General features: G+C 34.7%; 1 protein-coding gene across 1 annotated transcript; it reads right to left on the bottom strand.

Moving 5' to 3' along the window:
• Positions 1-5,247: 5,247 nt before the first annotated feature.
• Positions 5,248-7,830, bottom strand: LOC140013876 (probable leucine-rich repeat receptor-like protein kinase At1g68400). The gene is made up of 2 exons (XM_072064092.1): positions 6,457-7,830; positions 5,248-6,086 (listed from the first exon to the last, which is right to left on the bottom strand). Exons 1-2 carry the CDS (start codon positions 7,763-7,765, stop codon positions 5,491-5,493), a joined length of 1,905 nt encoding a protein of 634 aa, XP_071920193.1. The 5' UTR covers positions 7,766-7,830; the 3' UTR covers positions 5,248-5,490.
• Positions 7,831-12,564: the final 4,734 nt, after the last annotated feature.

Here is a 12,564-nt window from a genome sequence, read left to right as displayed (position 1 = left end):
ATGCCTCCCCACGACACACGATAGGCATATGCCTCTCCCCGCATCCATATCATAACTGAGATCTCTCTCCCTCGATCTTCTCTCTCTTTTCTCCCATAAACCGAAGTGGAGAAAAGATAGGGATCCTCCTTCGGCACATTTGCTGCCGATCTTTACTGCCACTTCTACCATGAATGGTACTAATAACCACCAAGATAACAAGAGCAAAGTTCTCAACAACACAGCCGAACCAAGCAGTAGCAATAGCAATAATACTAAGCGTACAACCGCTGGTGCAAGCACTAGTGACACAAGGGCTTGTGCTGCATGCAAATACCACCGCAGGAAATGTGCTCCGGGTTGTCCCTTGGCCCGATACTTCCCTCCCGACCACCAAAAGCAGTTCCTAAATGCCCACAAATTGTTTGGGTTGAGGAATATGATGAAGGTATATAATACTGTTAATCCAAACGACCGACATCGTGCGATGCAATCAATGATTATTCAAGCCAATATACGTGCAAGTGATCCTGTTGGCGGCTGTCATCGAGTCATTCAAGAGATGCAAAAACAAATACAATTTTGTAGGGCTGAATTGGACCTTGTTCTTACCCAATTGGCCCATATTCATAGCCTTCGAAGCGCCGCCGGGACCGGTGCAGAAGAACCTTTACCCAATCCCATCAATCCGGGCATGTATGTTGCTGGAGCACAATCCATGCATATCCAGCCTGAGCCTGAAGACTTTGGTGGTTATGCAGATTTGTACGCAGGGCATAAAGATGAAGATATCCAGGGTGATATTAATCCCAGTACGTCGTATGTTCATCTTAGTCCAACTCCATTATTGGTCGATGGATCTGAGGATATCAAAGTTTTGTTTGATGTATATGAAGATATCAAGCACGATCTAATCGAGTCAAAAAATTTAAATCTGTCAAGGTACTGTCATTTCTTTCAAATGGTTTCATTTTCATTCTATTATCAATCAATTAATAGTTTTTTCATGGTGTTCAAGGTGAGCTGAATAAGATGAATAATACCTATAACTGTATGCCTACTTAAAATAGGAAATAAAAATAAGAAATTCAAAAGGTGATGCGGAAAAATATGCCTCGAAAAGATTTTGAAATGATTTTTGAAGATTTGAAAATATAAAGGTTGAATTATCATTTAGGAAGCATGTCAAATCTTAAATATATTAGCAGATTTCTTACAATTATATTAATTATTATATTGACGGAAGATTTTAAAATTGTATTGATTGCATTGCTATAATTATGCTAATCCATAGGCGTGAAGAAACACTTAAAAAAACTGAATTAAAAGTAAAAAATGCAACTAGTTGAGTGAGAGTCAGTATCTTAGGTGGTACAACACGAAGTTACATGTTTTTTCGAACCAAATCTTCGTTCTTTAAACTGTTTTCTCGAACCAAATCTTCGTTCGTTAAACTTCAATTACAACCAGAACTCCACCATTTGTAGAAGGAATATTATAGGAAGTCACCATCTTTTTTTTTTTTTTCTTATAACCTCACTTAGTCTTCATTTGCATGAAGGTTTGCAGCTAACTCCCCACTAACTACTTAGCTTTTCATGAAAAGATTTTTTAAAATTTGTTTATGTAATTTATTGACTTGTTTGATTTGCTAGTTAAAGGAAGTTTCTATGTTCAATTTTATTTAGATGCTACTTTCTTTTACAATTTTTTTAAGCTTTTTGTTAATTCAAATCTTTTCTTTTCCTACAGTGAAGACGAGGAGCCAAAAGATGAAGTTAATATTCCAAAACAGCCTAAGCAAGAAAACATCGAGGATGCAACTTGATTATGGGTTTCTCAATAATATTTGCCCTAAGTTCTTAGAGGGTTACTTTGGAATAGTAGCGTTTATGAGTCACCTGCATGTAGAGCTGTTAAACGAACCGAACTATGCGGTAGTTCGGTTTGTTTCAATACGTTCGTGTTCATAAAAGACTCATTCGAAACCTTAAACGAACAGAGTTCGAACGAATTTTTTTGTTCGATTAATAATCGAGCAAACACGAACACGAGCATGTTCGTGAGTTTTAACGAACGTTCACGAACACGAGCATAATTATCACTTGACAAATTTTAGGGTTAATTTTATGGCTAGACTTTTATATTTGGAGGGTTTTATTTATTATTTTTATGTTAATGTTAGTTATATAGTTAATGAACAATAGAATTTAGTCATTTAGTGCTTTAATTATTTTTTAGAATGATTATGATTTATATGGCATATTTAAGGCTTAAAATAATTTGGATCGAGCATTTCGAGTATGTTCGCGAACGGCTCATTTATGTTAAACGAGCTGAATACGAACACGAACTCGAACATGAACTTTGCTTAACGAGCCGAACACGAACACAGGTTTGGAGTTCGAAAATTAACGAATGAACACGAATGTTGTTCGAATCGCTTAACGAACAGAGTTCAAACATGAAATACTCGATTCAATTCAGCTCGTTTACAGCTCTACCTGCATGTCCAATTTTGTTGCCTTGACAAAAGTGGACCAACATTAGGCCAATGTTGACGGCATACTATTGGTTATATTTTAAAAAATTCTTTCTTTTCCATTTTTTCCTCACGGATGTTTGTTGTTTTGTTAAATTTGAACAAAATAAATAGCAGAAGCAAAGTACAAAAGAAGAGACTTGTATTTTTTCCTTCTGCGGCACATAGTTTTTATATTTGCACGGATCTCCTTCGGGTTATGGTTTACAAATTAATAGTTGGAGAAACTAGAAATTTTACTTTATTTTCCCCAGTTGTAAATTAAATTGATTTTTTTCCCCACGCCTACAAGATTTCATTTTTGTGCATCATCATTTGAGCATACTTGTTAACCGATTTGATTTGATTATGATTCATCCGCTTGGTGATTCACTGAGGATATTGAATGACAGCAGCTGCTTGCTAGTATTTAAGAGGTTAGAGAGTTCTCATCACAATACCAATCTGCTCTTCTAACCCTAGAGCCTAGCACTTAAAGAGATATTCCCTCAAAAAAAAAAACTTAAAAGATATACTTTAAGATACTAAGTAGAAATAGGTTGCAAAAAAAGTGAAGAAATTTAATGTACATTAATTGTCTTTAGATGTTTTGTGAAAACCAATCTCGTTATAAGATAGAATTACCTTTTTTTTTTTTCTTCAATTAGAGTAACTTAAAAGCAAAGGTTTAAATATTAACTATAAGACCATGGAAGCTACTTTTGCCAAGGGTGGATAAGTTGAAATCTCATGGTTGAAGTATAGGATTAGGAGGGGACTAAATCTACACCCCTCAATCTAAGTCCATGCACCCAACCCTAGCATTAAGATGACAACAAAGCCCATAGGATCTGTAGTGTTTGATACATACTTTTTTCTCAATATAAAAACTTGGTATTCACACGACAAGGGATGTTTTAAAAGTCAATTACACATTTTAATTAATTGAAATTCTTTCATACCATCTTCTTAATTGTTGATCTGATAGTGTCGTCTAAAATTATACTTCAATCAATTTTGAAGTGCAACATGGCAAAAAGGTAAAAATGTTTTTTTAACACAATTTAAAAAAAAAAAAAAAAAAACTTCTCATCTCCTCTTACATGATAAAAAGAGAGAAAAGCATTCTCTCTACCAAATAAGAGGGAAACATAAATATCATCAAAGGGAATGAAAAAAAAATGTTGGAAAATTTAAGACCATTCTGGTTGATGTAAATTTTAAATTCAAATTAGCACCATCCATTTTCATTAAAAAAAAAGATTAATTTTTTATTGAAAAAATTTCTACTAAGCCCCATAAATGCTACGGGCTTTTTGATCGACTTGATTATAAGGGTGTGGATTTAGCCCCACCATAGAATACAAGACCAGTAATATCATGTTCAAATTAATTTCCGGAATATTCAATTATGACTAATTTATGCAAGTTAACAATTCTGACCATTGTTAGATGGATTAATATGGTCCCTTAAAAGACCAATATGCCCCTTGATTTTTTTGGTTTCCAACCTATCAAAATAATTTTGACAGATTGACTGGAGAACTTATCAAATGCTTAATGCTTAATTACTTGAGTTTGAAATATTTTCCAAGACTAAACCAGTAGGAATCTAATTAGGCCAAACCAAATGATAAGAACCTAGAATGGCGATTGATTATCTTTTAGTTGCCGTCGAATCTGGACATTATGGAGAGTTAATCGAGCTTTTAGTTCTAAACGATTAAGAACACGTTAAAGGAAACATCTGGACCACGCACGAATGCTGTGAATTCCTGTTGGGCTTCGTAGCTAACCCCAAGAACGTATTGGGCCAACACTAGATATGGGCTATGCGAATGACCGTTGGGATTCCGACAAACAAAAATTTTTAAAATGGATGATTGGCCAATTTGGGTTCACGCAAAGATATCGATGAGTGTGTTTGTGCTCGCGCACAATTTGTTTGGATTGCACATTATTTATACTCTGACTATACTGACTTATTTGTATCGTCAACACATTTTTCAATCATTTTTTTATCTCATATACATCACATTTAAAAAGTGCTACAGTATTTTATTTTATTTTTTTTAAAAAAAAATTTCACAAAATTATCTCAAATGATTTACCATCCAAACACACTCATTGTCATTATCATACTAGGAAGTACTGCAAGAAAAGAAAGTAGTACTAAATTTCGATTAGAAAGGAAGTAAGGAGTACAAGAAAGCCACAGGCTGCATCTATAGGAAACTTTCTTGTGGCCTTGGGCTACTTGGTAAAATTAGATTACTCCCTAATGGCTCGAGGCAAGTGTCGGGATACAATCGCCCTTTGTCTGTATATGATTTGTCGGAAGTATCTATACAGAAACTTTTGAAGCACGGAGATGGGAATGTGATTACAGTTTGTCTCCAGCAATCAGAGATTTTGTGTATGGCAGGTGGCCCTCAAATCAATTGATCATCCACATACCAAAACTTGTCAATCACTTAACCAGCTCTCGACAGATTGTGCCAAATATTTTGACTCAAATATTAGGCGGCGGCCCCTCCATTCATTAGATTTATTGAATTGATACCAAAAAGTACCCCATTGTTGTTTGTTACTACTTACTCATCTCTCACATTTTCCACAAATTGAGCTTCCTTAGGAGCCTCGATTTCTCTGGTCTTTAAAATTGACCTAACAACTCCTAATTTGTACCCCAACCAAAAACAGAAGGGCAAAACATCCAAGCAGAAAGAAAGAAGGAAAGAAAGAAAGAGAAAAAGACTGGACATACAAGAATAACACATGAATTAAAGAGGCGTCGATTTCACTTCTGCAGCATATCATCAAATCGAATGAATGCAGACTATAGTAACCAAATCATATATCCAAGTGATCAGCATGCTCGGCTGCTTGTGAAATTTGGACTGTTTTTTTTTTTTTTTTCATTTCAAAGAAAAATGGTCAAGAACAAGAATCGTGATAATGCATTCATTCGTGGGAGTCCTAGCTGCTATTCACCCCTTTTGGACTCTAATAATATCTTCAATCATCTTGTGCACTGCAGTCATTTTAGGACGATCTTTAGCAGATGAAGCCAAGCAAAGAATTGCTACTTGCAATAGAGCCGTCATCTCTTCTTCCATCTCTTTGAACCTCACCAGCTCAAAATCAAACACATCCCACGTCCACTCCTCACGCGATACCCGCTGAACCCACTTGGCTAAACTCGTTTCCCCTTCGCTGGTTGCCATTTTTCCTGTCAAGATCTCCAACAAGACCACCCCAAAACTGTAAACATCGCACTTTTGGGAGTACTTTCTAGTTTGATTGTAATTAGCAGCAGCGTTGCCGAGCAGCAGCATCTCCGGTGCCTTGTAGGCATTATTATTATTAGTTGATGAAGACGGCGCTTGCAAGAGTTGGTGGACGCCAATATCAGAGATGCATGCATTGCCTTGATTGTCTATGAGTATGTTGGCCGATGTAAGATGTCCGTGAAAGAGCTTGGCTTTAGTGTAACAGTGCAGGAAAGCAAGGCCTCCTGCAGATCCTAGCGCAAACTTTAATCTCGTAGGCCAATCTAAAGGTGTCCTTCCTGGACCACGGTTTCCTATAATAAAACCAGAACAAAAAGCACCATTCTTAGTACTGCAAAAGAAATGCTGTAGGTAGGATCACTTTCACTTAAAAAGAGCAAATTTCTTGTTGGCTTCTTTACTAACTTTCATCTCTGTCTCTTTTTTTCCTCTCTAACAACTAAAACTAAAAGGGGAATCATTCTGTTCATGGCACATAATCCAAGAATAAACGCAATAATTAAAGAGCTGTGGAGGGCTAATCACAAACTTTGGAGTCCTGGATAATTAGCAGAAAGTATTAAACATCAAGGAATCATTAAAAAATTGAATTTATACTTCCATCAGAAAACAAGAGAATGAGAAGCCTGACGCTGCAGAAATACTCATGGAGTATGAACATACCATGCAATAGATTGTGGAGGCTTCCAGCTTGGAGAAAATCATAGACCAGAAGCAACTCCTCCCTGGAAGAATAATATGCTCTGAGACTGACGATATTAGGGTGTCTCAACCCACCAATCTCCCTCAAAAACCCATCAACATCCTTCATTTTCTTTACCTTCTCCCTCACCCTCTTCACCACCACCACATCACCACCGTCCATCACAACCCTGTAAGTGGTCCCCACACTCCCCTTCCCTAGCATCTCTGCCGACGCCGTCAACAAGTCTTCAACCTTAGCAAAACCCTTGCAGCCCTCAAAACAAACCATTTCCCCACTGGCACCGTCCCTGGCGGTAGTACCGTACGCTATACCAGTTGTACCTTTCGCATTTTTCCTTCTTTCTCGAGCTTGACTGTATTTTCTCCTGTAACAACAACATGCAACGGCCAAAGTAATCAGCATAACTGCGACTACATCGATCATAATGATCATTAGCACCATCCCATTTTTGGAGCTCCTCTCCTTTTTAACATCGGTAACTCCAATTGGCAGGGGACCATCCTTCCCAGCTCTTGGATTAACCACAGCTGGCTTAAATGAACAATCAGACGGCAATGGCCTTCCGCAGAGACGAACATTTCCGGCGAACGACGACGCAGGAAATTTGGACAGCCACGATGGGATTTCTCCGGTGAGGCCATTTTCGGAGACGTTGAAGTTCAAAAGCGATTCGAGAGACGAATTATCGGGACCCAAAGTTCCGTTAAACCAGTTAGACTCCAGCCGGAGAGTGAGCAAGTGAGTCAACTGAGTCAACCCGGTCACCGGAATTTCGCCTGAGAAATAATTGAAGGACAAGTCGAGGCGCCGGAGGCCCTTCAGATGGGAAATCCCGGCGGGGAATTTTCCGGTGAAGTGGTTGTGAGAGAGGTAAAGGTGCCTAAGGCTGGGCCAAGCGGTGAAATTGGGCGTGACGGAGAGGCGGTTGTGGTGGAGGCTGAGGTGGCGGAGCTGAGTGAGCTCAGCTAAATCCTGGATTGACCCAGTGAGGTTGAGATAGTTGAGAACGAGTTTAGTGACCCGCTTAGTCTTGGGGTTGCACGTAACCCCAAGCCATGCAGAACAAGGGTGGTGGGAAGAAATGTTGGTCCAGGAAGCTAGAGAATTTGAAGAATCAGAAGAAGATTTGAAGGCTAACAAGATAGTGAAGTCACTCTTTACATTAGCTTTCAGGCTGCTACAGGAGGCAAAAAAGGAAGAGAAGAAGAACGCAAGGATCAAGAGAGGAATCCGCCGGAGCTGCTTGTGATATCCAACCACCACCATTTCTCTCTCTCCCTTCCAGGTTCTTGATTGTTACTGGTGTCTGAAACGGATATAACAATTTATGGGTTGAATTTCGATTTTTTTTTTTTTTTTAAAACGAGCGTCTACGAAATATACTTCTTGTCATTACGTCGGTGGGAATATGGATCGATCGTGTCTGGACATTAGATTATTTGAGAAATTATTTAAAATAATTATGATAACATTTTTTTTTAAAGAGTAAATTTTATATATACACTGTCACGGTTGAATATACGACACGTATGTAAAATCTGAGTTTTAAATTATAATTTTTAATTAAAATTATAAAATCTAAGTTTCAGATTTTACACATATATCAAATTTGAGTTTCAAATTCAAATTCATATTATGTGTCATGTATCTAATAGTGAAAAGTGTATATACTGTCAGAGTATATAAGAGTAATCCTTTTTTTATTACTAATATGATACATGTGAAATAAAAAAATTATTAAAAATAAAAAAAAAATTGATTAAAAATTATAATTGTGATGCAAGTGAAATACTAACATTTAAAAAAAAATAATGGCTATTAAAACAAACTCAATATTATATATGAACAACAATATAATTAATTATTGATAAATAAGTGAGCTAAAAATTAATGCGTAATTAGAATGAATTCATTTTTTGAGGACATTACTTAAGTAACAAATTTAAGTCAATTAGCCTTTCAAAGGGTTGTTCTAACTAATACGCCCGCGTGGCAATTTACGGATGGACTCAAATCTTATTAGGTCTATTTTGATATCTGGATAATGACATGCCATATGCTATGCAACGAGCCTGCTTTGACAGTCTGATATCAATGTGGTGGCCTGGCTTTGGTCCCAAATTTCCAATCGCAATTTAGGCTGCAAGAAACAGAGTGATGAGTAGCTGGATTTTAATAGGGGTGAATTGATGGCTGGCGATGAGATTATTTTTGCGATTAAAAGATTTGCTAAATTCCATGAAAAATGTATTTAAAGAAAAAAGAAGCATAATATTTAATTTGCCATACCGAACAAAACCAGAGTCCAATTGAGTTACGGAGAAAGCTACTAATTTCTTACACAAATACTCCCTCCCCTTTTTTATAACTGACGTTTAAGGTTTTGCACACCAATTAAGAAAAGTTTTTCATTGCTTAAATCTATACACTACTTTTCTTTTATACCCTCATTAATTATCCAATTCATCCATATTTTCTCTCACTAGAATACTAAATGGTGTTGTTTTACTAGGCCAAAAGCATGTAATAATTACTATGAGTAGTAATTAAGAACCCTGTATTGGAAAAGAGAGATAAAAGGGTAAAATTGTGAAAAAATAATTTACTGTATGGAGATAATAAAACGACAGATAAAAGTAAACTAGGGCAAATTTCTTAAATGTCAATTATAAAAAAAGGGAGACAGTAAATGGTAGGAGTATATCCAATCCTTAAGGTGTTCTAATCTTACATTTTTGGATACTCATTTCTTGACTTTTGACGCTAATCTCCTTTTAAGTGCTAAGCAGCACATGTCCCAACATGACCTTTTGGACATTTAAAAAATTTGCTACACAAACGTCAATACCGCAAATACTCAAGAACCTCTCGTTAAATATCATAAAACCATTTATAGATAATTTATACTAATAGTCTTAATTTCTTTTTATGCAGTTTAAAACAATCAATTCACTTTTTGTTGGAAGAGTAAATCTTATCTATTAATTTTTTTTTAAGGTGTTAGTATGGTAATATTAAGGGTAAGGCTACTAACCAGTATTCCTTTGTATTAATTACAACAATAATACCGATGGAAAGTTACACTATTCAAGATGTGGATCAGAACAATTGTTGATAGAAGGCCGAATCAAAGCACTGATAACAAAGTATATTAAATAAAAGTATTTTAAAACATAAAAATTAACTATATTTTTCAGTTAAAAAGTGAATTATAATTTGATACAGATACAAAAAAGAAAAAATAAGACTATCAAAAAGAAACCAAGTTGACACAGTTAATTCTACTAGCTGATACCTCTTTTTTTTTTTTTTTTTTTGTCAAATACGATAGACCTACACTATTCTATATTAGGCGAAGGATGAACGTGAAGAGGTCGAAGGGTAACTTGAAGGAGACTAAATCACTATCGTATTAAATGGATGCACTACGTATTCGTATGAATTTTTTAAACAGATCTATATATTATAGCAATTGATGAAAGATAAGATTTAAACCCTTAATCCTTAATCAAGCATTAACGCTTTGGTAGTGGCAACCGACCCAAAGCTGGTGGTTTACTAGCTGATACCTCAAACATACAAATTGTGACGAGTGTATGGTTCAATTGCCAAGACTGAATTGCGGCCGCAAAGACTGAAAACAAAGATCTCAAATGCTAATGTGCGCGTGAAAAAAAGGGAAGGCTTGCAATAAAGTAATAAACAAGAAGAGACTTCTTCATGGTGCTACGAGGTTGTAGTGCATTGTGATTATTGATGTTCATGTTAATTACTACCTCTATGCTTTTGTTTTATGCTGCCTTAATGATTGATTATTAAAACATACAACGGACTAAAGGTGATGGGAAAGAGCAAAAACAAATCATGGCACTAAGAGTTAAAGAACCTTTTTTCCCATACGTGGTGGAAAAGCAAACACGGGATGGAAGCAGAACTGGTGATTGATTCCTCCCTGTTGGCAGTTGGATCCCACTGCACCACTACTGTATTCTATGGCCGTGCGGCAACGGAAAGACGCTTTTCCGCCTTTTGCGCATTTCCAAAGCTAGACTATATATATGTCACGATGGCTAAAACTTTCTCTCGGAATATTCTACTACTCTACTCTTCCTTGTAGTTGTAAATGTCATGTTTTCATTATTGTTATTGAACGCGTCATTTTTTTTTATTTTAAAATATCTCAAAATATTTATCATATTAAGAAAGCTAAGGTATTTTTAAATCTTTTTTCTAATATAGTTGCCCCTTTTAATCATATGCATATTATTATTTAAATTTAAATTTTGAATTTGTGAAGGTAAGACTGAAAAAAAATGTACAAATATCATAATTAAACTACTATTCTTAAATAGTTAGATTATCGAAACATGACAAAAAAAATTAAAAATAATCTATACTGACACTTTTAAATACATATAATACTAGTGTTGCAACCCGTGCAATGCACGGATTAATGTTTAGTATAATAATAATAATAGTAAATGAATTATTTATATTAATTACATGAAAAAAGGTTTAAAAAATTATAAGAGTACTATTTTAGTATTTAATTTATATTGTATTTATATACTTTATCTCAAACCTTACTGTATATTAAAAAATATGAACAAAGGTCACAAAAATATATAAAGAAATACTATAAGCATACCAATCATAAAATGTTACCCTTCCTTGCCATGTTCTCTTTTTTTGCATCACTTCTTATTGACTTTTCCATACTTTTCATTACTCTCTTTCTCACCTTTTTAACCCAAACTTTTCATTCCCTTTAAACTCTTCTCTATCCTGCAAACTCTACCTTTCCTTCACTCTAACTTGCTTCTATCAAATTATGTAATCTCTTACCCAATTTCGCATCCTATTTACCTTATATCCTGTTACTCTCCATATATAATTGTAAATAATGATCAATTTTTCAACTTGCTCTTCAACAAATGGGTATGGGTACGCAATTTTATTATCTTTAAATCGGTAACCCAATTAAACTCATTAATTAGTGGCTATTAAATGGATAGATTGGGACTACCTATTTGGACCTAATTAAGTTAGACTTAGATTCAAATTCATTAGTAACAAATTCAATAATTATATTCTACTTTTTGTAAATTCTTTTCCTGTTTTTTATTTTGTTAAATTTTATCCTACTTCCTCCCTCCTCTCTTTCAAAGTTTTAATTAACTCATTAAGTATAAATTGATTTCTTGCATTCATATCTAAATTATTTTAAGATTCTTGTAGAGTGACAAAATTAAAACTCCTTATGATCACCACCATGGGGTCTTCTATGTAATTTTTTAGGTAAAACTTTATTTATTAATGCAACGTGTTCTTATTTTTGTTGATTACAATGATCTATTTTTTTGTTGCTGAAAGAATATAGGAGAAAATATAAATAAAATCTTGCAATGGGTTATAAATGGAAAAGATAACAAAAATCACATAAAATTATATCTATTTAAGCCACATAAATAATCCATTTTGATAGTTTCATCCCAACCCACAACTATAGCCTCCTTGACTTTACTCTCCCCAATCCTATACTCCTATCTTTATGTTCCTTTCACTATTTAGGATTCATTACCTTATTTTTACCCTTTTCAGCCTTATACTCCAATCTTTCTATTCCTTTTATTATTTAGAATTCATTATCTTACTTTTCAAGATTTTTTTCAAATAAAGAATTATAATTATAATCAAGAAGGAAAAATAATTGGGCACAACTTTGGTGAAATACTACTATTTTTTGTGATGATTTCCCAAGATAATCGTTTAAAGAAATATTTGTTTTAAAATTTTTTATAAACAATCTAAAAAATAACGATCTGAATGCCCCTTTTATTAACCAAAAGATGACAAATGAGCATATGGGATAATTTGGTTGCAAGAATGAATTATAGGATGCTATGTCTTGAAGGAGTTTTAATTAGAATGAAATTCTTAAATTGGAGGAGTCTTAATTGAAGTGGGAAACGTGGTGGTGATATGGTGATTTTTTTGAAACGTGATTGTGCTCATTTGTAGGGTGGTTATAGGATTAGTTTAGTGATAAATATATCTTAATTATA

This window comes from Coffea arabica, chromosome 8c (assembly GCF_036785885.1).
Source record: "Coffea arabica cultivar ET-39 chromosome 8c, Coffea Arabica ET-39 HiFi, whole genome shotgun sequence".
Lineage (NCBI taxonomy): Eukaryota > Viridiplantae > Streptophyta > Magnoliopsida > Gentianales > Rubiaceae > Coffea > Coffea arabica.
The sequence above is the reverse complement of the archived record's forward strand: the minus strand, read 5'-3'. Positions and strand labels throughout refer to the sequence as shown.

Excerpts from the sequence above, each read along its gene's own strand:
- LOC140013876 (XM_072064092.1), bottom strand. The coding sequence starts at position 7,765 with ATGGTGGTGGTTGGATATCACAAGCAGCTCCGGCGGATTCCTCTCTTG. Across the intron at positions 6,087-6,456 it reads CCTCCACAATCTATTGCATG|GAAACCGTGGTCCAGGAAGG; the intron begins GTATGTTCATAC and ends GTTTTATTATAG.